The sequence below is a fragment of the Larimichthys crocea genome, chromosome III (genome assembly GCF_000972845.2).
Source record: "Larimichthys crocea isolate SSNF chromosome III, L_crocea_2.0, whole genome shotgun sequence".
NCBI classification, from domain to species: Eukaryota; Metazoa; Chordata; class Actinopteri; family Sciaenidae; genus Larimichthys; species Larimichthys crocea.
In genome coordinates, this window is record NC_040013.1 from 27,576,995 (window position 1) to 27,604,972 (window position 27,978).

The window sequence follows — 27,978 nt, forward strand, 5'->3', positions numbered from 1 at the left end:
ACACAAATAAAAAAGCAGCAGTGATAGCCTCAAGACGCTGTCCATTTTCCATCACTAAATGTGAAAACAAAAGCTGCCCATCCGACCATGAGAGGGCGAAGGTAGTCAGTGGAAGTAGGGGAGAATGGAGTGGGAAAAGGGCAAAAGCAAGGGGGTAATTTCGGTGGGATGTGAATGAGTGGAGGAAGGAGAAGCACAGAGGAGGAGGAGGAGGAGGAGAAGGAGGAGGTTTTTAGCATGCAGAGTGTACTGCGTGACACAAGGGCAGGTGATGGAACATAAACAGAGAGAGAAGGCGGGCAGAATGAGAGAGGGAGGGAGGAAGAGTGATGAAGTGAGAGAAGAAGGGAGGGATGAGGAGAACGTGGAGGAGGTGATGAATGTAGGTGAGGATAGAGCACTGAGAAGAAGATGAAGGGAGTGGGAAGCTCTAAATTGCTGCACAGTTTGGTATAAACAATTACGTGAACCGAGACTGCGTGCTGCTACAATCTGAACTTTTGGGAACGTAAGAAGAGTTTTTAAAAGGAGAGTATGGTAAAGTGTCAAACAGATATATGGTCTGTGCCTGAGTTTTCATGGGACTTCCATGGGAGGATGATGATGATAATGATGGTGGTGGATGGTATAAGAGCCATATTAAGAAAAGCAGATACATATTATGTTATAGCGCAATGTAATTGTAATATAACATTTTTGATTTTTCTTTTTTACTATTATGTGAAATAAAAAATGTGTTCTGGAAAACTGAGTTTTGGATTATTGCCATGAATTTTGTCATGATGCTGACGGCTAGTAGCATTTAGTTTGTTTGACTGAAATGATAAGCAGTGTTTACTTTCTGTAAAGTCAGTGTAAAGTAAGAATAAATATGTGTTCTGAGTTTGTCTATAGAATAAAATGAACAGTATTCTAAGCTCCAAGACTGTGAGGGGGTGTCCGCTTAATGCGCCGAAGCTACGCCCACTCATGGGATCAGTCAAGCAGCCATTTTGAAGCGACTGAAACCTGTCAGATGAGTTCAGAAAATGACATAACTAACTTTGAAACACTCTGAGTGAGATGAATTAATCTCTATCTCGCTTGGGGTGAAGGGGTATGTTCAGGGTGGCCTCAGTCTGTCATCGAGCCACCCTTTAGGACCGCCCAAAAAATCCTGGACTGAAAACTGGTGAGAAACTGTAATATATAATTCAAAGTCTTTTCACATGTTTTCAGCAACTATTTTCCAACATATTTATTTATGTATTTTGAAAGAAATCTCAGAATTGCCTTTACACAGACATTAAAATGGAGATACCAGCTTCTAAAGATTTATTTAGCTATAAATTGGAGTCATTATTTAACCTAGTGGTGATACATTTTGGAAAAAGAAAAGAGTGACACTACAGGTGGACTGATAAAGAGACAGAGCTGCTGCTCCAAGGTGTGTCGGGTGTGAAGGGTTAGTAAAAAAATATTTTTTTTTTCTCACCTACCTCTGGTGATATCTAGCCAAAGTAGTTTTTGTTATATCTGACAAGGTTTTGAAATATATCTATCTCTACTCTACTACAGTGGAGATGAATGAAAGATACATCTAAAGAATTGTCTCTTGCCAGAAACACCATTATTTTTGATAATCCACAGCCATTACTGTGAAGTTTTCATTCAAATAAAAATGGTGTAAAAAGTAAAATATGAGACAAAAACTATATGCATAACTAGATATCCGTTTGCCGTAATCAAAGCAAAACTACCCTTTGAAATATGTTGAGCAAATGCACACAGCTCAACTCTACACATGTTAACATAAGTATTGATCATTAAACAACACTGTACCAGTGCCTACAGGGGATTTCACATGAACACACATACAACTCCAGGTGTGGCAACAGGTGCACATCAGACACATCATCTGCTTCAGGAATTTGATGCACAGAGGTGAACACTCAGTCTTTGTGTCACAGTGTTTGAGAAAACATCTTAAATACATGCATGTCATTTTATACCATGAAAAGCTGCCTTCATTTTCTACTTTAGCTGCGCCTCTTTCTGCAAACACTCACAGTGAAAGTATAATGAAACAGTCTATCTCAAGAGATCTTGCCACCTCCACATCCACCCCGCCTGCCACTAAAAGTTGTCCTTGTTTCCAGGGTTTTTCATTAATTCAACAGACTAGAGCTTGAAGGGAAGTAGATCTTATTTAAAGTAGAGATAGGTTGTTAATGAGAGAGCTCCCTGTTGCTCTATCTACTTTGAGCAACTTGGATGACCCGAGTTGTGCCGGCAAACACACACTTTCATCCATGTACACCCACAGACATAACCAAAGACTAAGAGGGACAGAAACTGAGTCAGTCTGTGCAGTGATTGTATTTGCCCAAGGAAGTGAGAACGCACCAGAGAGTGTTGATAGGCATCTCCAGTTCTCATCCAACACTAATGTTCTCCTCTATGCCATTACCATTAGAGCTGTAAGTGGCTTGGTATTCAGCCACGAGGCCAGAAGTGAAATATGACTCTAGCTGTCTGTGCCATTACAGCTGGATCCAGACAACAGATCTGCCTTTAATACACACACTGTATGCAGGATAGTGCTTTGAATCACAGTTTATTCCATTGTAAGCCACTGAGTCAGTTACATAACAGTAACTTAGTCACCAGTATGGCAGAGCCCACTGGAGAGCTGAAGCTGAGTGGGAGACCACTGAATGATGTGCTGCCCACACTGTAGGAGGGCAGAGTGGGCACCCGGGAAGCCTCTAGTGTATTGTAAATAGTTAATGCAGGAGTTTTGGCTGATGCCTCGGAATCGCACCATGCCTGCGCCATATTGTTAACCTCCTGCTGTGCAATTAATCACAATGAACTGCAGGAGACAGCTGTTAATGGACGGCAGGCTTGGTGGGGGAAATGGACCGCTGAGCGCAGGGTTAGGGGACATGCAAATGAGCGGTGCTGTGCACCAGGCGGATATTTCACTGATGGGTGCCTGTTGTTGAGGATGTGTAAGGTAGCTCGTCTCCGTGCTGCCATAGAGACAGAAAGCCACTTTCTGTCACTAGAGCCTTGTGCAGCATTGTAGCTACTGACATTCTCCTGCTTCTGACATTTTACTGTTCCCAAATCTTCTCTAGAGCAAGATCTGGAACAGGATGTACAGTACATCAGGCCATAGACATTTGTTTGAGAATATTTGAGAAGAAAAGCTGTTATTACCCATGCCCTCCTTCAGAATTACATAACTTCCTGTAATTTATGTGGGGGGGTTAACAGTTGGACTGACAGACATAGAAAGAACACCATTTTTCACACCCTTAGTGTCATAATAGGTAAATTAATGTGGACACCCAATAGGACACACCGGTAGTCCCACTTTGGGACTCACTGCAGATTAACCTACTATTTTGATCCTAAAAGTTTGGTGATGGTGAAACTTCTGCACTAACATTTGATTTAATATTTCTATTTTATTTTATTTTTTCTTACCAAACAGAGCATATTCAGAGAGGTGATAGGAGTAAGTTGCTTCATTATTCGTCTCTGAATTTATTAGTAGTTTCAGTGTGGAGCACATCAAAAGCTTAGCACACAAACACATGTCAGCACTACCTGAACTATCCACCATCAGGTTTATAAGACGTCATGTAAGACAGAGAGATAGGCCTACATTTTAACGCATACACCGGGTCATTACTGTGTTATGCGTGGTGTGGTTTCCATGACAGGGAAGTTCATACCCTGTGAGGCAGCCGCAGCTGAAATAAATACAGAAAGGAGGGAAAGGGAGACTAAGTCAGCCTGTGGGATAATAATCACACTTACCCCATTGTTGTGGTTGACATAAAGGCGACACTTGACCACCGATCCTTTTCACTGGCAAAAAAAAAAAACCCCGAATCTCTCGGACTGACTGCTGCGTATGAAGGTCTCCTCTCTACACGACAGCCTTCAATGTATCACCGTCGGTGCGTCTGCAGGAATTTGATGACAACTGCTCCATTCCCCTCCGCTGTCACCGCGTGAAATCACACATACATGTCGCTTTGCACATGGCACGGAAATGGGATCTTCTTCTCGTCCTTTGGCGTTGAGGGTTTGGTGATGGAGATGGAGATGGTGGAAGCAGCAGCGGCACTAGCAGCGAGTAGCGGCGCTGTGGGAGATCCAGCGCAGAGTCCAATGGAGATCCGACAGGCGCCCTGCTGCTGTTGAGTAAATTACAGATCCTCGCTGAAAGGGTGGAGAAGCCCTGCTGCCTGAACTGGAAAAGACAACCCTCATTTAGCCAGTAGATAACGCACAGCATCACACTGTCCACCCGCGTCTCTCTCTCTCTCTCTCTCTCTCTCTCTCTCTCTCTCTCACACACTCCCTCTCTCCCTCTCTCTCTCATTACCATAGACTCACATGCAACACCCCCACTCTTTCGCCCAGACTACAGCTATTCCACAGTGCATTTCTATAATAAAAACCGATTTCTGATGGACCAACCCTAATCCAGCATCAATGTATGCCTATTCATTTTTACTCATTCACATGCCAAATCCACGCTCTCCTTACCAATGCTGGTATATGGATTCGTTTGCAAGTAAAATAAAAAATGTGTGGCTATATGTGTGTGTGTGTTTTATTGATCTGCGCCTATCCACGGACCCTATGTGCACCCCGCCCCCCAAAACCGCTCCACATCTGGCTGCTGATGCATCCGCTTCCCTCCCACTCAGATCGCTGTCAGTATTGAACTGCCTACGTCACGACACCGTCCTCCGCAGTGACGTCACCCGGTGCTCAAGGGACTGAGGACATTTGATGCGTTCTTGTTTCATAAGAAGTTTGTTGGGAAGTGGCCTTCTCGCCAAATGCTCAAAGAAAATATGTTATTTCCCTTCCTATGTATTCTCAATCTAAACGTAGGTAACTGCTTGCTTAAATTTACAGTTTAGTCATAAATAACTCCATAAATCAATAAATCATTTGTCTTTGGCAACCTGTAAACATGGGGTAAATCTAATAGCTGAATATTTGTCATAATTGTACATGTCTTTCCTTATATCATTCTTTTCTATCCTTTATATTATCATGTGTGCCTTTCTGTGAGCTGTTTTATGAGTTTTTGTTTTTCAAATATCTAATTGGTTCTATTAGCCTCTTTTCTAGGCCTCTGTTTCGAAAAATGTCACACCCAATCTCTGCAAGGTCTATTTGAATAATTTTCGTGATAGAGCGATACTGATGGTAACTGTTGGAATCATCACAGTCTCGCCTTTCATATGACACATCGTTTGTCTGTGTAGCATGTGTCAGAGCACTAGCAATGGAAATGTGGTGAGTAGGTTGACTTCATGGCACCATACAGATTTTGATATTTGATCATTAATTTGCTTGGTGTTGGAGTTGTGTTTGGTGTGTGTAAATATGACTTATATGTGCTCGTAGCAGAGTTTTTTCTGTTTAATTTAATATGCAATATGACTGTATTGTTACATGATTAGTACAGTGTTTCATGCTTTCTGTCGCTATTTGTGAAGAGGTTAGTAATAAACATCTAAATTTGAACTTTGTGGATTAGAAAGAATACTAATAATGACAGAACCATTTAATTTACAAATGTTCATATAGCTTAAGCCTGCCATTTCTAGAATAACAAAAGCCTATAAAACCATTTATAGATTGGTGATTCATATGTTCTAGGAGCTCAGGTAGCCTATATGGGGTTACTCTGTCATGAATGGATGAAATGATGATGGACTGGTGGGTCACAGTTGGACACAGAGCTCACAAAGCTACTGTAAGAAACTGGAGAACAAAGTTATCCAGTGGATCAAAGCTAATAAACATTGTTGTGATATTGCTGGGCTCACCGGGCTGCACTGTGATTTGAAGAAGGCCTGCTCCCTCTGCAATGGCAGGCATCTAGAGCCCTGCCTGAGATTAACCAATGATCCACAGAGGAGTCATCTGGAGTCAGCAAACTCCCAGCTCAGACAACTTCACAACCTGATCTTCCAGCTTCAGACTATTCATTGGACAGAGCAATACACTAAATTAAGGGAATCACAGCTTGATATCTGCACTTCGAGCATTCTTCTGTTTATTTAGTGTCCACTAACAGTAATGACTGTCAGTCATATTGTTTTTTCATCACTTGTATTTATTCACTGATGCACAAATGGACCAACCCTAAAATAAAATCCACTCATGTTATGTTACAGCATTGAAAAGATCAGTTTAAATATGTGGATTTTAACAATTCAACAGTTGCAACAGACTGACTGTAGTGAAGATATCATCTACAGATAAATCTTGGCGCTGCTTCACAGACAATGAATAATGGATAACATGACAGCAGCCATGTTGTTGGTAATTGGGCTTATCTGATTTACAGCTCAAAGCTCTACATTCAAATTAAACTCATTTGGATATACAGTATCTGAAACAAACAGTCACAGATGTCATCAGTTCAAGTCTTCATATTATAGCATTACTTTTTTTTTCCTTTCTTGATTTTGATGTCCACTATTGTGAATATAGCCCACTTCCGACATTAGAAACTAAAATAATTAACCTTTTATATCTACAGTAGCAGCGGGCTACTGTTGAAACACCATGTTTCTACAGTACCCCAGAACAGACAAACTAATAATAATAACTTTATTTATATATAGTGCTTTACAGAGCAGTAGACCCAACAAATTGACAGAATCAAAGATAATTTAAAAAAAACTTAAAGGCAAGTCTGTAAAAAATGAGTTTTAAGAAGTGATTTAAAAGAATTCACTGATTCAGCGAACCTTATCTCCTCGGGCAGGTCATTCCAGAGTCGAGGGGCCCTGATCAAAAAGGTGTGATCACTTCTAGTTTTGAACCTCGATTAAATTTAGACTCTAAACAGGGTCCTTAAAGTGTTGTCTCTCCTTTACACTAGGAAAGTGAGGGTAATGTGAGGAGAATGCAAGGCAGCACTTACACTGCTGGATGTAACTAAATCCTACACACCGGACCTTTAACTAAATACTACACACTGGACCTTTAACTAAATTCTACACACTGGACCTTTAACTAAATTCTACACACCAGACCTTTAACTAAATTCTACACACTGGACCTTTAAATAAATTCTACACACTGGATCTTTAAATAAATTCTACACACTGGACCTTTAAATAAACGCTACACACTGGACCTTTAACTAAATTCTACACACTTGATCTTTAACTGAATTCTACATACTGGACCTTTAAATAAACTCTACACACTGGACCTTTAACTAAACTCTACATTCTGGACTTTTAACTAAATTCTACACACTGGACCTTTAACTAAACTCTGCACACTGGACCTTTAACTAAATTCTACATACTGGACCTTTAACTAAATTCTACACACTGGACCTTTAACTAAATTCTACACACTGGACCTTTAACTAAATTCTACACACTGGACCTTTAATTAAACTTTACACACTGGACCTTTAACTAAACTCTACACACTGGACCTTTAACTAAACTCTACACACCAGACCTTTAACTAAACTCTACACACTGGACCTTTACCTAAACTCTACACACTTGACCTTTAACTAAATTTTACACACTGGACCTTTAACTAAACTCTACAACACACTGGACCCTTTAACTAAACTCTACAACACTCTGGACCTTTAACTAAACTCTACAACACACTGGACCTTTAACTAAACTCTACACACCGAACCTTTAACTAAACTCTACACACCGAACCTTTAACTAAACTCTACAACACACCGGACCTTTAACTAAACTCTACAACACACTGGACCTTTAACTTAACTCTACAACACACTGGACCTTTAACTTAATTCTACACACTGGACCTTTAACTAAACACGTCAACGTCCCCTTTAAATCCAGGTCTACGTCACGGCATCAATGCGGAAGTAGTGCTGAGGAAACCAGCGCCTTCAGTTTTGTTTACATGCTACTTGGTGAGTGTTAACTTACAGCGTGGACGTTTTATTTAAATATTTCAGCGACAGTCGTTCACAAACACGTAGTCTGCACACTTCACCCACAGAGACACAGAGTCAGTTTGCTCGATAACACGGTTTGATCTGGCTAACGTTAGCTACAGGCTGTTTGTGTTTGGCGAGATCTGAGCTAACGTCAGTTAGCATCGTTAAGTTTTGGTTTCCTCGTTAACTTGACGTGGCGTTACCTTCATTGTTTGGTGGTGGTGGTTGTGGTTTCATTTTTGCGGACACTACCAGCCAGCTGTGTAGCTCTGCCTTGTTTTCATTTCAGGAAATCACAGGAGTTAATGCTGGATTTCTGCGAAGAGCCGCAGCATGTTTCCCCCCCGCGGCGCTGCGTCGAGGGGCCGGTCACCGTACACTGACGGCCTGTACCCACCACCCCCTGCGACCCGGTACTACGAATACAACCACCAAAGCCTGAGTCCTGTCAACAGGTGACTCCACTATAACAGTAGTAAACATATACATGGTTAGCTGTTGTCTTTCTTTGTCATGTGCAGCAACATACAATCAGATTTTGTTTGTATTGCCCAAAGTCACAAAGTACATTTGCCTCTGAGGGCTTTACAATCTGTACAGGGAGTGACACCCTCTGTCCTTAGACCCTCGGTTCGAGTGAGGGAAAACCTTTAACAGGGAAAAAGGTGGAAGAGCCACAGAGGAGGGATCCCTCTCCCAGGACAGACAGATGTGCAATGGATGTCACGTGTACAGAACAAATCAACACAAACATATTGTACAATTACAATGAATGATAAAATGATTACAGTAGCAGTGGAACATGTGATAGCAGCAGCAGCAAATCATAAACTAACTATAAACTGTGATGGAGATATGGTAGCAATAATGACAGTAGTAAGTGCAGGACCACAGCAGCAGCCACGATCCACGAGAACCTGCTGGACGAGAGAGCACAGAAACTCCAGGGAAGAAGTTTAGTTAGTGACATGCATTAACATGCATTAATGAGACATGAATGTTTACAGATGGTGGTGGTGATGGAGGGAGAGAGAGAGAGAGAGAGAGAGAGAGAGAGATTTCAGTAAGGGAGATGTGACTGCATCTTCAACCAATACCGTGCCTGACTAGGCATAACCCTGAAAGAGACAGACACAGAGGGAAAGAGAGGGGAGGGGGAGTCCATGTCCATGTGACACATGTGTCTGTTTTATCTATCTATCTATCTATCTATCTATCTATCTATCTATCTATCTATCTATCTATCTATCTGTCTGGTAGCTTCTTTGTTCCTGGACTACAGAGATTGCCTACATATGAATGGAAGCCCACACCATCCACTTCTCCAGTGCTTCCTCATCGCACACCAACTATGACCAATGGGCGCAAGTATGTTTTGAATAATATCTTATCTCATTCTACTATATGTTCAAACTCACCTCCACGTTATGAACATATTACATGACTTTATTTAACTTCTATATGTATGTATGGCGGTAGATGGGAACATCCAAGACAATTTTAATCATCACATACCTTGTCATGTGTTTTTTCCAGGAGGCAGATTGATGAATACAGCCCCCATGTTGTGAAGCGCCAACGCCTTGACTCATCTTCCGACCTGTTAATAGCCCCCTCGTTAATTCGGGGCCCTCCACCTCGTCATCCTGAAGTGTTGGCAGGATCATCGAGATCAGGCTTTGATCGTCGCTTTCCCAGCCCACACTCCCGTCCCCGCCCTCAGGTGCCTGCTGTCCCAGAAAGTCCCAACAGCCTGCAGACCTACGCTAAGGACAAGGTGTTGTATATTCAGATTACCTTAAACTGCACCTGGTTTACATCAGTGTGACTATGTGTGCTTGCAGGTATGCTTTACTTAGTTAGAGTACATGTGTTTGTGCTCTTAGTTGAGTGATCAGATGGTGGAGCTGTTTGAAGCCTGCCAGCAGCAGACGTCCGATTTGGCCCGGAAGGAGATGTGTCGAACTCGGCTACAGCAAGACATACAGCGTGTCTATGAAGGTGTGTATGAAATACACAATCATGCTCTGCTCTAATTGTCTACTGTGAATCTAACTGAAGTGTTTTCCTCATAGTGGCACGGCTTTACTTGACTGGATCTTCTATGAATGGATTGGGCTGCCGGAGCAGTGACGCTGATCTTTGCCTGGTCCTCAAGGGAAATGTGAGTATCTCTAACTCTGCTGTGTGATTGTTATCTAAAATATATTTAGGTATAATCACTGATACCCACGTCCTCCTAAACACCTGTGTTTTTCTGTTTCAGAAAAGACATGATCCTATTCATGTACTCTCTGTCCTTCAGCGGTTGTTCAGATCACTGTGTGAGTTTTTTTTAAAACTCTAATTGACTTACTTATTATCAACTTTGCTGCATATAACCAACAAGTTTTACCAAGCAATTTAAGTTTCTTTTTTTAATTTTTTATATTCTCCACCAACTCCACCAGGTGGAGCTATTTACCCATTAGAAAGAGATACAGGTTTAGAGAAAAATGAAACTAAAACTACCATTAATCTCATGATGTTTGTTTCTATTCAGCATATGTAGAGAGGATCCAGCTGATCAGAGCCAAAGTACCAATCCTCAGGTTCAGAGAGAAAGGCAGGTAGGAACAAAACAGAATTTAAAGCATGTGTTTACAACATCATCAAACTAAGAAAGAAGTGTTAATAATGACTCCTTTATTACTTCTGCCCTCTTTAGTGATCTGGAGTTTGATCTGAATGTCAACAACACAGTGGGCATCAGAAACACATTCCTTCTGAGGAGTTATGCCTATGGTGGGTGAGAAAGTCAACAAAGCCATTGGATTCACATGGCAGTAACTGTTAAACACTATCACTCTGCGTATTAGTCCAACCACAAGCAGTGTATTAGTTTCTTGTTTTGACCTGCTGTGGTCTCTCAGCTGATCTCAGGATAAGACCCATGATCCTTGTCGTCAAGAAATGGGCACGGCACAATCAAATCAATGATGCCAGCAAAGGAACGTTGAGCAGCTACACACTGGTGCTCATGGTGTTGCACTACCTCCAGAGTCAGTACAATAACACACAGACAACATCTTTTTTTTCTCCCTACATTTGTATTTGAATCTCATTTTGTATGTGTTGTTTTCTTTGTTTTTAAAGCACTTAATGAACCGGTCCTTCCCTCTCTACAGAGGGACTACCCGGTAAGTGTCTCTATTGTGTTCTTTGGCAACTAAAGTTTACACACAAGAGGTGAAACTAGAAACTTATGTCAAGTGGTATGATTAACAAGCAAATAATAGATAATACAAAAAATAAAATGCCTTACAGACACATTACTTTCGTATTCCCTGTCTCTTTTTTTCTCTTTTTGTAAAGTTGCAGTAATTTAACTTTGCATGCATCACAGATGAAAGAATCTGTTATAATCTAAAAATGTGCTCAGTTTAAAGTATTTGTCATTTTGTCCTGTTCTTGGTTTTCAGGAGTGTTTTAATCCTTTAATGGACATTGACGCAGTTCCAGACGGACCCAAACACATCCCCCCCTACATCTCAAGAAACCAGTCCTCTCTGGGAGAGCTGCTTCTGGGCTTTCTCAAATACTATGCCACCTACTTCAGGTATCTCCCAAGGACATCACATTACCGTGTCTAGTGTTTCAGATGCACCCATGGTTGTTTTGCCTGCTCATTTTCTTGCTCCCATTCCTCATCTCCTGCTCCTCAGGCCAACAACTTCTCGCTCTCAATCCCCTGTCTCTCCTCTCCTATCTCTATCCTGCATCCTCGTCTCTGGTTTCATTTTTCGGAGTGAAGGACAGGAGCAGGTGGGACCTTTGGTCTTACACAGCACTAACATGACATGCCATGATCCCCATGATCATGATCTGTGTTTGCAGTGTGTGTGTTACCTTGCCATGGCACTGTTGCAAGGTTGAAGTAAAACTCACCATGCAAGCACTAATATTTGATCCAAACAGATCACACATGCTGAGTGATTTGAGTGCATTCCTTGCTTAGTTTCTCCGTTCTTCTTACCATCTTGACATTTATTTCAGCCAAGGTGTGTCAATAAACATTAAAATTGAACTTGCAAAGACTAAAATCTTTGTACCTTGAATGTGATGCATTCAATGAAGCTCCAGCATTTAAGACTTGTGAGCTGAAAGACGGACAATAATGTGAAGGTTAATATATCCACTCCCAAGTCTCAGATGCATTTTAATTGTCCAAGAAGAACAAGTTTGGCAAAAACTGTTGTTGCTTCCAGCATTATCACATGACGTTATGGTATAATCGACAAAAATAAGAATGTTTCATGTTCACATTATTTTTCTCAAGCAAGTTTCAGCTGTCTGTTTTTATACTGTACTAATTTAAACTAAAACCAACTGATGCCTGGAAGGTTTGTTTGTTGGCAGGAAAGGTTGAATATTTTGTTGCTGATGAGCCACCAGTATGGTCCTTGAAAACATTGGTCATTGTGTTTTATTTTTAGTCTAGCTGGCACAATTTTTTATTTTTTTTCCTGTTTCACAGGTGGGATGAGCAGGTGATCTCTGTTCGAGAGGCCAGAGCTTTGCCTAAGAGCAATTCTCACGAGTGGAGCAAATACATTTGTGTGGAAGGTAAACATTTCAGTGGGCATGCCACTGCCACCATCACCATAGACACAAGAAATGCTACATATTCATCGAGTGACATAAATTCATTGTGTTACAGAGCCATTTGAAAGAAATAACGTTGCCAGGGCAGTCCATGAGAAGATCAAATTTGATATCATTAAAGCTCAGTTTGTTGAGGTAAATGCCAGTCCTGATAACTGTGTTCCCTTCATATTTTCTTTCTTCCTCTAAGCCACTATGGACCACTCATGAGTTATTCATAATCCCCCTGCTTCTCATCTCTCTGTGTCTGTGCAGTCATGGCGGATACTACAGCAGAGGAAAGACCTGAACTCGATCCTCCCAGTCAGAGCCATCAGTAATAAGGAGTCATCCAGGAGATAAGGGATTTCTCTAATTAGACGAGCTGACAGGAGTCTTCTACCTCAAGACAGGCCTATCCCCAGAAACGAAGACAGACCTTCGGGACCTTTGGGATGTGCTGAGAGAGGAGTCCTGCTGCCTCTGCACCTCACAGGCAGAAAGACCGGGACTCTGAATGCCCTGCCTGCCTCAGCTACACACAGAATGTATGTCCCGTGGCAGTAAATATTTAAGTTACTGTACTCTCTTTCAAATGACTTTGCCGATCGTTTGTAATTATTGTAACTGATAATAAAAATACAATATTTGAGTAGTGACACCAGAGGGCTCTGAATATAAAATCCAGTCACTTAAACTTGAGATGCTGCATTGAAGCAGGATAGTAACTGGAAGCGTTGTTAGAAATGGTCATTGCTGCTACAAAGATCATTATTATTTAAGTATACTGACAAAGTATGAAAATACAAAGTAATACCTGCATCCTGCTGATTTCTGAAACTAGCTTATATGGAAGTGTTACGGTTTGACTGGTCTCAAACGACTTCTCTGATCTATCTCTATTCTCAGTTTTAGTTATATTAATTTTACTAGTGCCATACTGCACAAAGTCAGTTTTGAGGATGCTGATTTGTTTCTGCCACGTGTATGTACAGTATATACTTTTCAGCTCGTCTGGACTAACATGCAACACAAAAGCCTTTTTGTATTTTTGTAGGCCAGTAGTGAAACTACGCCATAGACACTTTTTTTCTACAGCTCCATTAAAGGCCTCCTCCATTTTTACCATTACCATCTAAGCTCACCTGAAAGCTGAGTTTGTTAAGTGACTTTCAAGTTGGAATCATAATTTAAGTGATCCTGAGGCGATCACTAGAGGGCTGCACTATGGATATTCCCACTCCTTTCTCATTGTTCCTCGTGTGTTGGGTTAATTTCACCAGACTAGTGACAGGCCTGATGTGTCGTTTAGTTCACTATGTACTTGATGTGTCTGGACAAAAACTGATTTCTGCTTATTTTTGGTTCACTTTATACATAAGTTATTTGAAGAAGTTACACTTGGGTTTGTTTTGTTTTTTTGGTTTATATTTTTCCTCCTCTCTTTTTGTACATTTTGTACATTGCTGACTTTTAAATGTTTATTTTAAAAAATTAAATCTATGAAGATGTATGATTGTTTTCACCTTGTATTTTTGAGCTCTATGTACATTGTCTTGTTTTTATGTTCATGTTCAAATGCGTTGAGGTTTTGACAGTGAGGTTTATTGACATGTTTAATTTTATACTTTAAAGTTCCAGCGTCTGGGTTGTCGTTTAGCTCAGTTGGTAGAGCAACCGCCCCATGTGCAGGGGCTCGGGCCTTTGCTGAAGTCAAAGGTCAATGGTGAGGTCAGGAAGGAAAAAAAGTGTTCAGGAGCCTCTGAGGCCTATGCTGTATTATTTATTGATGCTTGGCCCAAGGAGAATTAGAGACACTCTCAAAGTACACAAGAAGTGCCTGAGTTGGTCTCACATTCTGCCCAACTCATCCTGGTGGATAGACTTTAAACCCCAAGATAACACCACAAATACTACACGCCCAGAATTAGTCAAAGAGAATGTTTTTACTCATGCAGGTGTTATTGTCAACATATTCTAGTCTGGAGACACAGATGTCTGTTTACGTAGATTGGAACATCAACGGCAGCTATCTGTTATATCTAGGAAGGCAGCAATAGGTCTCTTCGACCCTGGCCACCACAGTGTTGAGATACTACTGTATACAACTAACACTGCTGAGGACCTTAAAGCCCACACGCGACCTTGTGTAACCTAAGGATAGAAAATTCCATAACACTTGCCACGTTGGCCCAGGGTTCGAGTCCGACCTGTGGCTTTTTCCCACGTGTCATTCCCCATCTCTCTCTCTCAATCTATTTAGGAGTATCTATTGGCTGGAATTGAATAATAAGTATATTTTCATTAATGTATAATAACCTGAACATAAGAGTCATTATGTTTTAGTTGGTATCTATAGAGAGAGAGGGGGGGGGTCTGCCATGTTGAACTGCTACTTCCACAGTAAAAAAAACAAACACTGATTTAGATATGACCTTTTGCTTTTAATGTGAATTTTGCAGCCACAGTTTTTACTACATGCTTGGAAGGAGAGGGTGTAGTGTGGGAGAGTATTCATTTGGTTGCAATGTGCAACTTTACTGCTAGGTGCCACTAAATCCTACACACTGGAACTTTAAGGTAGTTGTTTGTTCAAAATGGTATAACGGTCGATTCTGGGATGTGGACGCAGCATACAGTATTATATCTTTGCGGTCAAAGGTATGTTTATGCATGCTAAATGGTAATAGTCTGCACTTATATAGTGCCTTTCTAGTCTTCCAACCACTCAAAGCGCTTTTACAATACATATCTCATTCACCCATTTACACACATTCATACAATGATGGCTGCCATGCAACTGCTCACAAATTTTAGGAGCTAACCATTCATACACATTCACACACTGATGGTGCAGTCTTTGGGAGCAATTTTGGGTTCAGTATCTTGCCCAAGGACACTTGGACATGCAGACTGGAGTAGCCGGGGATTGAACATTCAATAGATCTGGTCCAGTCCACCTAGTTCACCTGACATTTTGAAGTCAGGTGTCATTTTGTATCCTCCGAGAAAAATAGCCACTGTCATCAGGAGCTCTGACATCACTGGGTCCGTTATAGGTGCTTGTGACTCACAGGCCTTAAAGAATATAAAACTAAGGATGACTCCTGGATATCTGCACCTTTTGATCAAGTTCTCTGCAGCCTCCTCTGGCAGCTCCTATGTTGATTAGTTTTTGTTGTGTGGTTTGACGCCTTATTACTCCTAGTTTTATGACTTCTGCATAGTGCTAGTACTGCTAAGGGATAGATGCCTTACAAGACGTGTGTGTGTCACCAGCAGCAGGGGCACTGGTGGGATACTGTTTCAGCACATGGCCTATATTTAACTTACCAAGGGGGATTTTGATCTTAAAGTCACACTTGCAAATTCAGCTGTTTGCCACTGTCACCAAGACACTAATCACCTTCCGAAATGAATGACAATCTTTTCAAAAGTTTGAAATCTAACTTATTTGAGTTTGTTGTTAGTGTGCTTAACCTGAGAGCTTCTGAAAGCTATATCCCTCCCTTACTGCTTTGCCCCTCTCTGTCCAACTCCCCTCTTTTCATTCCCCACTCAGACTATTTCTGTCCCCCGCTGAGTCAGATGGACGGCTCCCAACTTAGAATGACACAAACAGGCAGACCAGCTCTTCAGAAATCAGAGTGGCGGAAAACATCAAGAGGACTCTAAAATACAAAGAAAAGAAATAACATCGGGGAACTGAAACGAATAGAGACAGAGGATATTACCAAGATGGAGCAGTGTGAGAGTCTGGACTCGGAAATGACAGATCTACAGGAGTGTCAGAGTGAAATGTCAGAGGCCATCAGCCAGGACGATGAAGACGAGGTTGAGGAACTGCAAAACAGGTGCTTTATACAGTGGATCCTACAAGCTGAATAACCTCAGTTGTGGCTCACTTCATTTTTGTGTTAAGTGGTGTCTTTTCTGCTTCTTACCAAGGCGATTATAAAAGGAGTGTGTGAGAAACTACGTGTTTCTGGGCTTCTTAGCTCAGATACATTTGGCTTTAACAAGAGAAAAGAGAAGGTGTGTCTTATTTCTGTCTGGAGAGTGTGGCTGGACTGAAAGCAGCAGTACTCATTTAATATATTAAATGGTCATCTGTTCTTCAGCTCATACAAGAAATTGTCAGTGTGGCATTGCAGGCAGCTGTATTCTAATATTTGATATTATTCACGTCCCATATTTTACATGTCATTTATCATGTTTCATGCCGGGTTCTTTAGCTATCCTTGCCATGTCATAAATAGTAGAAGACACTGATATGTTTGGGAAGGCTAGGCATCTCTTCTCTAATATTACATGAATGACGTTTTGGGACGTCACCTTCCTGTAACCCTGCAGGAACCCAGCTGTATTCATAGCAGTAGAGACAGCTCAGAGTGCATTTAATCATTATTTTTTCAGCCCATCACTCACATTGAAGAACTGGGACCAGGCACCAGGTCTAATGCTGGAGATCTACACTCCTTAGGTTTAAGAATAGATCAGTGGGTGTTTTCAGCTTAGATTTGCTGAGTTGCTTCAGGTGCAAAACATGAATGTGGTCTCAATGGTGGCACATCTTGGTCAGATATGTTTTGATTTGATTCATTGGTCTGTTCTCTGCTTGCATTTCCACAAGCTGCGCCAAGAGGATCTCCACTTGCAGTTAGACTGTTTCGTCATGCCCTTCGTCTTCTTGTAAACAGCACAAACAGGCTGCTCTGCTTTCTCTAACTCAGTCCATTCCTCTGTCCTGCAGTCTGCGAGAGGCTGTGCAGGACCAGTCTGTGAAGCCCAAACTCCAGTGCCTGATGGTGGATCCATCGTTCTCCATGGTAACTGTTCAAAGTGAGGACAGTGGTATTGTTTGGGAGACGGCCTCTAGCCGCTGCTCTACCCCCTGGGCCTCTGAGACAAGCTCCATCTCTGAAGGCTACATGCATGGAGGCATGGAGGGCTCTGGGGCCGCAGGAAAGATCACCATCGTCTTTGATGAGGAGAAAATAATCCGTAGGAGGACGAGGTCTGGAGGAAGGAGCAGCAGGCTGGGAGACAGGCTGAGCCGACCTGGTAGTTCAAGATCTGCTTCGGCTCTGGGAGTGGAGAGACTTGAGATGTCAGAGGTTTCTCTTCCCAATGTCAAACAGGAGAAAACCGAAATAGAGCCGGACTTGGAGGAAATTAAAAACAAAGATCAGCAGCTGTTTAGTTTGATTTCAGATGGTTATGAGATTCTCAACATCAGAGTCCCCTCAAAACTTCCCACTGTGGATGAGGAGGAGAGCACAGAGCTGCAGGATAATTTGTCTTATTTGGATCAGACCCCAAAGATCCGTTCCCGAAACCACCATGACTGGAAACACCAACAGAATCACGCCCCGCCAGAAGAGGAGGAAATACTAGATCACCAAGAGGTATTTAGTGATTTATTTGGCTTGAGTTGAGTGAGTGGTTTAAATGTTAGCACTGGTTATGGTTTCATCTGCCAATTACATGACATTTATATATGTGCTTGTATCTAGTAAAATCTGTTGACACTAAAGATTGACTGGATGTTTGTGATCTTTCCCCAGTCCTCAGAACAAGAGCCATCAGCTGACACAGAACTCAGACACACACCCACTCCAAAAGAGAGCACCAGCGACATAGACTACTTCGAAAAGTTTACCCTGGTTGATGTGGTGGTTCCAGGGGAACAAGTTTCAGAGCTGCAGGAGGTGAAGGGAGAAGCTGTTCTCCTAGCAGCAAAGCCACAAGTAGAGGAACAAAAGCCTGCTAAGGAGACAGCCACAGACAGTCCATCTGCATCAGAGGACTCCTTTGTTTTTGTTACGGATGTGGAGATAGCTGGGGAACACCTGGATGAGGTATTCTACGGAGAAGGAGCTCCTGCTGATGAACACCAGCGGAGAGAAGATGATGAGGGGGACAGTGGGACAGGAATGAGAAGGAGAAGAGAGAGCCAGAGATCTACAAAGGAGAGTGGTTCAGTGTTGTTTGGGAGTGAAGAGACCACCCTCACACCTATCTTTATCTCCCCTGGGCCCCCTAAGATCATTGACCCCATTCTGCTGGAAGAGCCCACTGCCATGTCCTTCATGTACACAGACCTTTATGAGGATGCTGTAGGTGAGAGAAGAAGGAGTGATGAGGAATACTCTGAGGCAGAAAGCGTGACATCTGAGAAGTCATATAAGAGACGCTTGTCAGATTCAGAGGAGCCAGACGGATACCTGGAGAAGTTTACTTTGAAGGATGAAATTCCCAGCGTGGAGGTTCAACAAGAGCCAGTTAAGAACAGGAAGGAGGGGAGGATGATGTGGTCGCAGAGTCAGTTTGAAATGACAGGATGTCTAACAAGAGTGGCCAAAGGAGAAGATGAGGACAAGACAACGACAGTGGAAGAAAAGACACAGGAGGTCTGTAATGGAGACAGCAGTGAAGATTTAAAATTAGCAACATTGACAGAAACAGAAAAGGAGCATGAGGAAATACAACTTTACATTGTGACAGAAGAGCAGACTCTCAGAGAAGCCTCAGAAGAATCAATTCACACATCTCAGCTGACAGAGCATCAGAAGGAGGATCAGGAAGTTAAACACGAGGTAAAGAGAGAGTCTCCTGAGAGCAGCACTGCTGAACCACTCCTTATATCGCAACAGGTCGACAGTAAAGTAGAGAAAACAGAGGAGAGTGAAGAGCCAGCAGAAACAACAAGCGTTATTGAAACTGAGCCGCCATGTCAGTCTCAACATGGCTGTTCACAAAAAGTGGAAGATAAAACAGCTCAGGTGGTTGTAAATGCTACAGAGGAGATAGTTGAAAAAGCTCCTGTAAACAGTGTGGTGCCTCAAGTCATCACCAAATCTGAAATAGCAACAGAAACACCTGAGAAGAGTTTGTCTGAGGAGGTGGATGCTGACACCATGATGGTGGCTACTGAAGAGAAAGCAATAACTGAGGCCATAGAGGAGGTAGAAAAAACAGCTAAGATGGTTGCAAGTACTACAGAGGAGACAGATGAAATAGCACATGTAAGCAGTGAGGCGCCTCACACCGTCACCAAATCTGAAATAGCAACAGAAACACCTGAGAAGAGTTCATCTGAGGAGGTGGATACCGACACTAAGATGGTTGATGAGGATGTAGTAACTGAGGCCATAGAAGAAGCCCCAGCTGAAGTCAAAGAACCTGAGATTGAAGGACAGGAAACGATCACCTCTACTGAAATCGAGACATCAGCCGAAACAACACTGCGTGAGAAAGAAGAGGTTGTTCCTGAAGATGTTGCACCTGTTGAGGTTATCACTGACTGTGATGCTGCAGTACACGCAGTAGTGGAGGTGACTGAAAAAGCAGTGGATGAAAAAGAGATCCAAACTCAAGTTCAGATTGATCTTCAGGAGGTTACAAGTGTTGAGACAACAGATGTTGAAACAGCAGCTCCTGGAGGAGGAGAAGAATTTGAAGTTTTAACAGAGCAAACTTCAGTTGAGAGCCAGGTGCCTGAAACTAAAACTGATCAGGAGCCAGAAGTTAAAACTGAGATTTTAAGCGAAGTAACCAAACCTGTGATGACAGAAGAAGTAAAGACAGATTCAGATATAAAACAGCATACAATTCTTGGGTCCAAACAGCACCAACAAGAGGAGTCAGTACCTGATGATGAATCAGACAAAACAAAGCTGATACCTGAAGCTGAGGATAAAACATCCACAGAGGACACTGACGTTCAGAAGATGGTGAATGTGGATGATGAGATAATCCTCCTTGTCCCCAAAGGACAAGCTGTAGAGATGGACATAGAGATCAGTCAGTGGTCAGAGAAGACTATTAGTGATACAGTAGCTCTCTCTGTACCTGACAGCACGAGTGAAAGTCTCATAAAACCTGAAACGATCGCAATATGTCCAGAGACTCTTCATGCACCAAATGAAGAAACGATGACAGAACCTCAAATGGAAGTAAAGCCAGAAATTGCTCTGAAGGAAGAAGCACTGCCTAAAAACAAGTTAGACGATGGGTACTCTCCTCCCATACCTGTGGAGGAGGCTAACATAGAGGAGCAGAAAGTGGAGCTGGATTTTGAAGAAGAAGACCAGGGTGTCTTTTCACCTTTGAGGAGCTTTACTCCCCAAGAGGATTTGTCTGGGCTACACAGCGAGGATATACAGCCAGAAGCAGCAGATGTAGAACAAAATGCACAGACACACAAGGTGGAAGATGCCCCAGAAACAAATATTGTAAAAGTGGATTCATGTCTAGACACTGACCTGCACAAAGAGGGTGTGGAGCAAAAGATGGAGCAAGACGAGGCAGTTGCAGAGGCTTCAGAGGTGATTGTTGAGAAACTTGAATATGAGGTGATATCTGAACAGGATGCGAAAGAGATGCCGCAACCTGAAACACAGAGAGCTGCAGAAGAACCAAAATCTGAACCGGGCCAGGAGAGAGAAGAGAAGATGGAAATAGATGTGGAGAAAGAGGAGGAGGAGAAAGCCTTTGACCTGTCCCCAGATGAAGAGCCCATTGAGGCTGATTATGAAATCATTGATGCAGAGGAGGAGAGTCAGGCCCGATTGGCTGCTGAGCTGGAGGGGATGGACTGGTTCTGTCTCACCTGTGGATGTCTGCTGTCAGAGGATGACTCTGTGTCTGGAGAGCATCGCAGCCATGAGGTGACTGATGTGGACAAAGCCTACGAGCAAATAAAGGTAATGCACTACTGTACGTGAATAAAAACACGTTTTTTTTGTACAAAGACATTTGTTTTAGAATTTACAATGAGGCACGTCTGAGGTTTTTAACCCCAGGTTTGTGTTTCGGGTCCTGGAGACCCCATTCATGGATAAGAATATATTTTTATATTATATTTATATTTTAAATTAATGATTTCTCAAATAGTTTAGCTGAAAAATTGCTACTTAAAGTCTATGTAAAAAAGTAAATAAGTAAGAATAAATGTGTTGTGAGTTTGTCAGACCAAAAGAAGAAAGTGCCAAATTTGAATGATTAGAAATATCAACAAGTTTATGAAATTAGGTGTCAAAATCAGGCAAAAATGAGCACATGAGTACTCTGAGCTCCAGGACTGTGTCTGCTGATGTGCTGAAGCCACACCCACTCATGGGAGTAGTCATCAGACATTTAGAAGCAACTAAAACGTGTCAGATGAGTTCATAAAGTGACATGACTAACTTTGAAACACTCACTCCACATTTTGGGAAATAGTCTCTTGAAACAAATAAGTTCGTTTTTTGAAAATGTTCCTCCTGCGGCCTCAGAGATGTCACAGTGTCTCTTAACGGGCTGCTCTTGAAATGACGCAGCGGCAGTTCTCATGTCTGGTGTCATGTTGTAATCAAATAGCAGCTCGTCATCGTCACACTTTAGCAGCAATATTACTACACACGGGTTTAATCATTGGTTTTGGTCATCATATAATAAAGTGATCCTTAATTATTCAGTTATTAAGTTTTCCATTCATGCTGGCAGGTCACATGCTCTCAGGCTGCAGCCAAGTACATTGAATTGTTGTGATGTAATGCTCCACTTTGATCGGTGGAAAGGTCCAGTGTGACATCATCAAGCGAGACTGATATGTGATCCTCGCTGTCCCTATGGGTCAGCACAGGGTCAGCCATCTACTTTTTTAATATGTATTAATGTCATAGCACCTTCGAGCAATCTGAACAGATCTTTTTGTTGTCTGCAGCTATCTGTCCAGCTTTTAAACTCATGGGCAAACTTTCTAATAATAATAATAATACAGAAAGAAAGCTCTTCTCTCTGATGAGACACTTGGTTTAGCAGCATAGATAATATTTAGCTTTCAGTTCTTTTTTCTGTTATCTGTGAGGATACTTTAAACAACATAAAAGAACGAACATATTTCGCCATGCATTTCATAAACAATCTCAAAAAGTATCTGGCATCTGATTCAAAGGAAAGCTGGAACAAGCTGACAAAAGATCAAATGTCAATTCCAGATGATATTTGAACTAGATCTTATGCGTGTGTGAATTGTATTTATGTGAAACATTGACAGCTGAACTGTAAATAAGACAAAGATCAAAGCTATAATCCACGTCTGACTTCAGCACTAAGAAGTGCGGTCGATTCAGATACTCCAGAGAGGGGAAAATTGATCCCGACAGGGTGAAAAAAACAACTTAGAAAAACTGTATCCAGTCCAATTCTCTTAGCTAGACTGTATAAAATGTAATGTAGGTGTGCAGTACACTCACACACTCTTCCTTAAACACAAACACATATGCACATACACACCTGTTTTCAGACTCATAGTAGAAAGGCGCTCAGAAGGCTTCAGAATGAGGAGTATGGAGCAATAAATGACAAACATTGACCTACAGCTTGACCTAGTTAAATGTGAGCTGTCAAAGTTGGTGTTGACAGGGGATTGCCACTGTTCCTCCTCCTGGAATATCCTCCCTGATATTCTCCTTAAAGCTGCACTAGGCACATTACAACCAAAAGATCAACCTGTCTTGTCAGCCTGAATAATAACAGCACAAAGAAGCATCCATCTATGGTAAACCTTTTTAAGATGTGCCTTTATATCAAATATTGTGGGAATTATTTAAATATTTATTTATTTATTTATTTATTTATACCTATCTTGTAATCCCAGCTGTGTCTTGTTGTCAGAGGCTCTGGGATATAAACATGATATTTTATGTACATGTGTCTTTTTTTATCAGGAGAAGCTGAGTGACTGGATCTCGGAGCTTCAGGGGAGGTCTGAAAACATTGAGGACCTGGTGTCTGAGCTTGAATTGGCCTACAACTCTGTAGAGGTAAAATAAGCCTCCTGATTCACTTTTAATAGTAAATGGAACTGTATAATTTTAAATATTTGCCATTAGATCATAATATACATACTGCTGCATGAAATGATATGATACACACCATAATACAATTTGATTTAGGAATATTTGTGAATATAGTGTCTTTGTTTTTCTCTCTCTCTCTTCTCCACCAGGACCAGTGTGTGGAGACGGAGGCAGCGATGCAGGCGCAGAATGAGGAGATGATGGCTCTGGTGATGGAGCAGTACAATAACATGTCTGTCAGCATGGAAGAGGAGAAGAAGGCAAAGCTGGAGCAGCTGTATGACCAGATTGTCTCCTTCCAGGAGAACATCGACTCTGCCAAAGCCACTCTGGAGACCACGACCAGAGAGGCTGAGACTGATGCACGGGTGAGTCCTGAGATGAAGTGATCGGTGTTATCATATTTGGGCATTGATTAGGTTTTACATCAAACTTCTGATAAATCCCTTTACTTTAAATTTCTGATAAATCCATTTTTTCTCTCACTAGTCACCTGAAGACATCCATGGGAGGTAATGTACCTACAGTAAATGGAGTGTGAGCTAGTGTGGTCTTCTAACCAGAGATTGTGATAACCAATACAGTTTGCTGCTTGACCTGCAGAGCTATACCCTATGTAGGATGCTGATATACTGAATATTTAACTGTATGGGTAGACCCTCCATATCAAGCTCAGTATATAGAAAGTAAAAGTGGGGCTAAATGCTGTGGTTATGTGTTCAGGCTCAAGGCAGCTCTAGACACAGCCATGTCACTAGAGCTGGGTCCTAAGGGACTGCTTGTGTTCGAGGACTATGCCAAGGCCAACACTTCCAGCTCTCACCACGCACAGCGCAAGGGAATCCCTGGTAGGTCTAATATAAGCATATCTTTGAGATACACCTGACAGCTACAGGAAGTCTTGTGTCATGTGCATGACGTGGCAGTTATGAATCGTCTCCTGTTCAGTCCCTCAGAGGCCTACACTGCAGCCTCAGGAGCCAGGATCAGCCACCAGCAGCAGTGTCACGGTTTATTGGAAAGTCAACCCTGGAGATATCATAGACTGCTTCCAGGTCTACTGCATGGAGGATCCACATGGAGGTAAATACTTTCAGGAGGTGAAGTTTAACCTCTAAAGCCCCAGCCTCTTTTTTAGGTCTCTGCTTGAAAATGACATCCAAAATGAAAATAGTATATATCTGCAACATGGTCTATTTGAATAACTTTGGTGTCATAATAAAGGAAACATTTGTGACATTTGTTCAGATGTGTAAGTATCAGTATGTGTGAACTAATTCCCCAACTGGAGGACCCTGAGGCTTCCATTATATTTTTTTTTGTTTTAATCACCATGTAAGCTGATGTACTGTTTTGGCAGAAATCAAAGTTAATCAGTCATTTTAACTGCAAATGCAATTCTCTATTTACTCAAATGAATTTTGTAGTAAATGGTCTTGTAGTATTTATAGTTGATATGAAATAAGAGATAGGTAGAGAAGAGATCATTTCTCCAAACATTTCTGGCATAACTGTGACTTTCTGACTTATGAAATACCTACATAAAAACTTAGTCTATGTGTTGTGGCTGCTGTTGTCCACAGCTGTGTCAGAAGAATACCGTGTGACAGTGAAGGAGAGTTATTGTGCCCTAGAGGAGCTGGAGCCTGACAAGACCTACAAGGTGTGGGTGATGGCTGTCAACTATACAGGCTGCTCTCTGCCCAGTGAGAGACTCGCCTTCAGGACCGGTCAGTACATACACTGCAGCTGAAGTTACAACAATACAACAACTGTCTGATAAATTAAATTTTATTGGCATTGTGAAGTGAGTTTAGATTAAATAGTTTGCGTTCAATGGGAACTTGTCTTATATTACAGTATCTATATTTCTTGTGGCCCAGAATTTGTTTACTGATAGCTTGTTCTCTTCCGGGCAGCTCCATCGGTGCCAGTGATTGATACAGAGCGCTGTACTGTCATGTGGGATTCAGCCACGCTGCGGTGGACCTCAGCAAAACAGACTCCTGAAGAGAGTTACACCTTGGAGTACTGCCGCCAGTATGAACTGGAAGGAGAGGGGCTCAGGTAGGTGTTTGTTTTAACCAGACAGGTCCTGAAATGTTACATGGTTCTGACATGAAAATAAAAATATAAAGAGCTTCACTGATTTCATTTATGTACATTTATTTATGCAGGTCCATCTCAGGTATCAAAAGCTGTGACCAGAAGGTTCTCCTGCAGCCCAATGAGAATTATCTGTTTTACATCAAAGCTGTGAATGAGGCTGGAGCCAGCGAACAGAGCGAGGCTGCACTCATTTCCACCAAAGGTATTAAAACACACACTTAACCTCTCTTTGTTCTTCTGTGTGTGTAGCAATACACAAATAAATTTTCATATTCTTTTCCCTGGCCTGTTACTGTTTTCAGGGACGAGGTTCCACCTGCTGAAAGCTTCGGCTCACCCTGCTCTGGAGCTGTCAGTGGACCAGACCACCCTGCACTATTCTCGGGATGCACTTGAAAACACACCATCTACAGGCGAACAGTGAGTTTCAGTCAGCTCCAGCCACTCTTTGGACTCTTGTTTAATGAACATGCGTAAATCAGAGTTTGTTTGTTTTCTAGGTGTCCATCCATCCTGGGTGAGTTGTTGCAGACACATGGATATTACTACTGGGAGACCATAGTGTCAGGCAGCACAGCTTACAGGCTTGGGGTGACATACAGCACAGCCAACAGAAACAGCCCACTGGGAGAAAACAGCCTGTCATGGTGTTTGCAGTGTATCCCTACACCATCAGGGTATGCATAAATCACTTCCCCCTAATTTACACCACTTCACATCGCTGATGTGGTCTAAACTCTCCTTTCTTTGCTCTCTGTGTCCAGCTGCAGGTATCAGTTGCTCCACAATGACGTTCAGTCCAGTGTGTTTGTGATTGAGATTCCTGAACGAGTGGGTACCCTCCTGGATTACCAGCTTGGCCGTCTATCTTTCTACAATGCCCAAAGCGGTCAGCTGTTAGGCACCTTCTGGCAGCGTTTCACCCAGCCGTGCCACCCTGCTCTGGCCCTGGAGATGCCAGGCAGCCTGGAAGTCAGCATGGTGCTGGAGGTGCCAGAATTCACCAAAGACAGTTAGTTCTGCTAACTACTTCACACAATGTTTACAGTTCATGTTGGACATATATTTGATTTGAATGAGAAAAAAACAACTACTGAGAAAACTGCAGATATAACTGGACATAAAATGCACTAATATCCACAGTACAGACAGAAGACATTCTGTGTTTTTCATAAATTAATATAGTACTTGATAACATTTGTTTCTTTTGGTATCAGAAATTAAATTGTAAATATGAAAAACGGAGGCAGTGGAAATGAATGATGACTGTGTGAAATACAACTGGCTTGAAATGTAGTGCCTCAAATGTTTTTTCACAGGTGAGTGTCTTGTATTTTGTTTTGTCGAGGGAGAAGTGAAAATCATTTTGTGAATTTGACCATGACATACGTTTTTGTGACAGTTTTGTACTGTTCCATGATTGACTCGTTATTAGTTTTCTCCTCTCATTATTCGTATCGAAGTCAAACACTCACTGCATCATTACTGAACACAAGTAAATAGTTAAGACCATTTTTCAAAACAAACTTTAGACCCTGAGATACTGAAATATATACTGTGGCACTTTTAAACGTGTTTCATATTGTGAATTTGTGTAAATAACCTTTCTAATACTTTTATTTTGTTATGTGCGACTCACAGCCAGTGGAGATGAATTGTTTTTTTTCTTTCTCTGTCTTGTAAACTGATCTCTGAGCTGAATGAACATGTTTCCTTTTCTATGTGCACAAACTGGACTGATTAGCTTTCTTTCTATCTAGTACATTCACCACTAGAGGGCCTCAGTACTCCATTAGCTGCAACATTGGCTCAAAATCATCAAAAATGTAATTATGCTCTGTCCTATAAAGTGTGGACAAACTTTTACTATCTCTAAAGCAGCAGCGTATTGTCAAATAAAAAGAATCCTGAACAATAAATATTCAGTTAGTCTTGATAAACCAAACAACCATCACTGGTATATACAGAAATCAAATATATTTCCAGCAAAGCTTTCTGTTGTTTTTGTTTACCTTAAAATATCTTATTGACATGTGTTTTTCAGTTACTGCAATGTAATATAATGTACAATAATAATATTAATAATCTAAAAATGTGTGTAAACTTTGATACACAAATTAAACATGGGCAAAATGTGAGTTGAATGGGTTTAACTTGTATGACAAATGAAGGGACCGCAAGCTGAAACCAATCAAATTTCTGCTACCAGTCCTCCTAACAACTTCTGCAAAATCTATCATGCGCTTAAACTTTCACACTGCTCTTTATGGCTTACAGCTACTGTAGATACGGGAACCAGACACCTCACTGACAAAGATTTATGGGTCTCAAGAGAACATCTCACAATTATTACGTTAGTAATTTTCCAGACACTCATACCTTTTTCCCTTCATCTCTAACACCTTTCCTCATTTCTGGGGA

The 27,978-nt window shown here is 41.7% G+C and overlaps 3 protein-coding genes across 4 annotated transcripts in view; 2 read left to right on the forward strand and 1 right to left on the reverse strand.

Moving 5' to 3' along the window:
• Positions 1 to 8,197, reverse strand: part of homer1b (homer scaffold protein 1b) — a 25,344-nt gene extending 17,147 nt beyond the window's left edge. Inside the window, exons 1-2 of one of the 2 annotated variants that reach the window (XM_027275329.1) lie at positions 8,182 to 8,197; positions 3,811 to 4,249 (exon numbers count right to left, since the gene is read on the reverse strand). In XM_027275329.1, coding sequence (XP_027131130.1) covers positions 3,811 to 3,830 — 20 coding nt within the window. In that variant the 5' untranslated portion in view covers positions 3,831 to 4,249; positions 8,182 to 8,197. Of the gene's footprint in view, positions 1 to 3,810; positions 4,250 to 4,548; positions 4,728 to 8,181 lie in introns of those variants that run through there. The other variant, XM_027275326.1, reaches the window with a different exon arrangement.
• On the forward strand, positions 7,848 to 13,260 carry tent2 (terminal nucleotidyltransferase 2). The gene is made up of 15 exons (XM_019254859.2): positions 7,848 to 7,951; positions 8,268 to 8,433; positions 9,239 to 9,346; positions 9,515 to 9,755; positions 9,865 to 9,979; positions 10,054 to 10,142; positions 10,245 to 10,302; positions 10,521 to 10,587; positions 10,686 to 10,762; positions 10,891 to 11,019; positions 11,114 to 11,157; positions 11,440 to 11,576; positions 12,495 to 12,583; positions 12,678 to 12,757; positions 12,878 to 13,260. Exons 2-15 carry the CDS (start codon positions 8,312 to 8,314, stop codon positions 12,962 to 12,964), a joined length of 1,443 nt encoding a protein of 480 aa, XP_019110404.1. The 5' UTR covers positions 7,848 to 7,951; positions 8,268 to 8,311; the 3' UTR covers positions 12,965 to 13,260.
• A 2,911-nt stretch (positions 13,261 to 16,171) lies between these two features.
• cmya5 (cardiomyopathy associated 5) lies at positions 16,172 to 27,917 on the forward strand. Its single transcript, XM_019254857.2, has 14 exons — positions 16,172 to 16,455; positions 17,355 to 18,009; positions 18,169 to 21,309; positions 23,317 to 23,412; positions 23,598 to 23,816; positions 23,938 to 23,960; positions 24,172 to 24,296; positions 24,397 to 24,531; positions 25,032 to 25,178; positions 25,368 to 25,515; positions 25,626 to 25,759; positions 25,860 to 25,977; positions 26,058 to 26,234; positions 26,322 to 27,917. The coding sequence occupies exons 1-14, from the start codon at positions 16,340 to 16,342 to the stop codon at positions 26,572 to 26,574; spliced, it is 5,487 nt and encodes a 1,828-aa protein (XP_019110402.2). The 5' UTR covers positions 16,172 to 16,339; the 3' UTR covers positions 26,575 to 27,917.
• Positions 27,918 to 27,978: the final 61 nt, after the last annotated feature.

Excerpts from the sequence above, each read along its gene's own strand:
- tent2 (XM_019254859.2), top strand. The coding sequence starts at position 8,312 with ATGTTTCCCCCCCGCGGCGCTGCGTCGAGGGGCCGGTCACCGTACACT. Across the intron at positions 10,303-10,520 it reads GCGGTTGTTCAGATCACTGT|CATATGTAGAGAGGATCCAG; the intron begins GTGAGTTTTTTT and ends GTTTCTATTCAG. Across the intron at positions 11,577-12,494 it reads TACTATGCCACCTACTTCAG|GTGGGATGAGCAGGTGATCT; the intron begins GTATCTCCCAAG and ends CCTGTTTCACAG.
- cmya5 (XM_019254857.2), top strand. The coding sequence starts at position 16,340 with ATGGAGCAGTGTGAGAGTCTGGACTCGGAAATGACAGATCTACAGGAG. Across the intron at positions 23,817-23,937 it reads AGGCTGAGACTGATGCACGG|TCACCTGAAGACATCCATGG; the intron begins GTGAGTCCTGAG and ends TTCTCTCACTAG. Across the intron at positions 23,961-24,171 it reads CCTGAAGACATCCATGGGAG|GCTCAAGGCAGCTCTAGACA; the intron begins GTAATGTACCTA and ends TTATGTGTTCAG.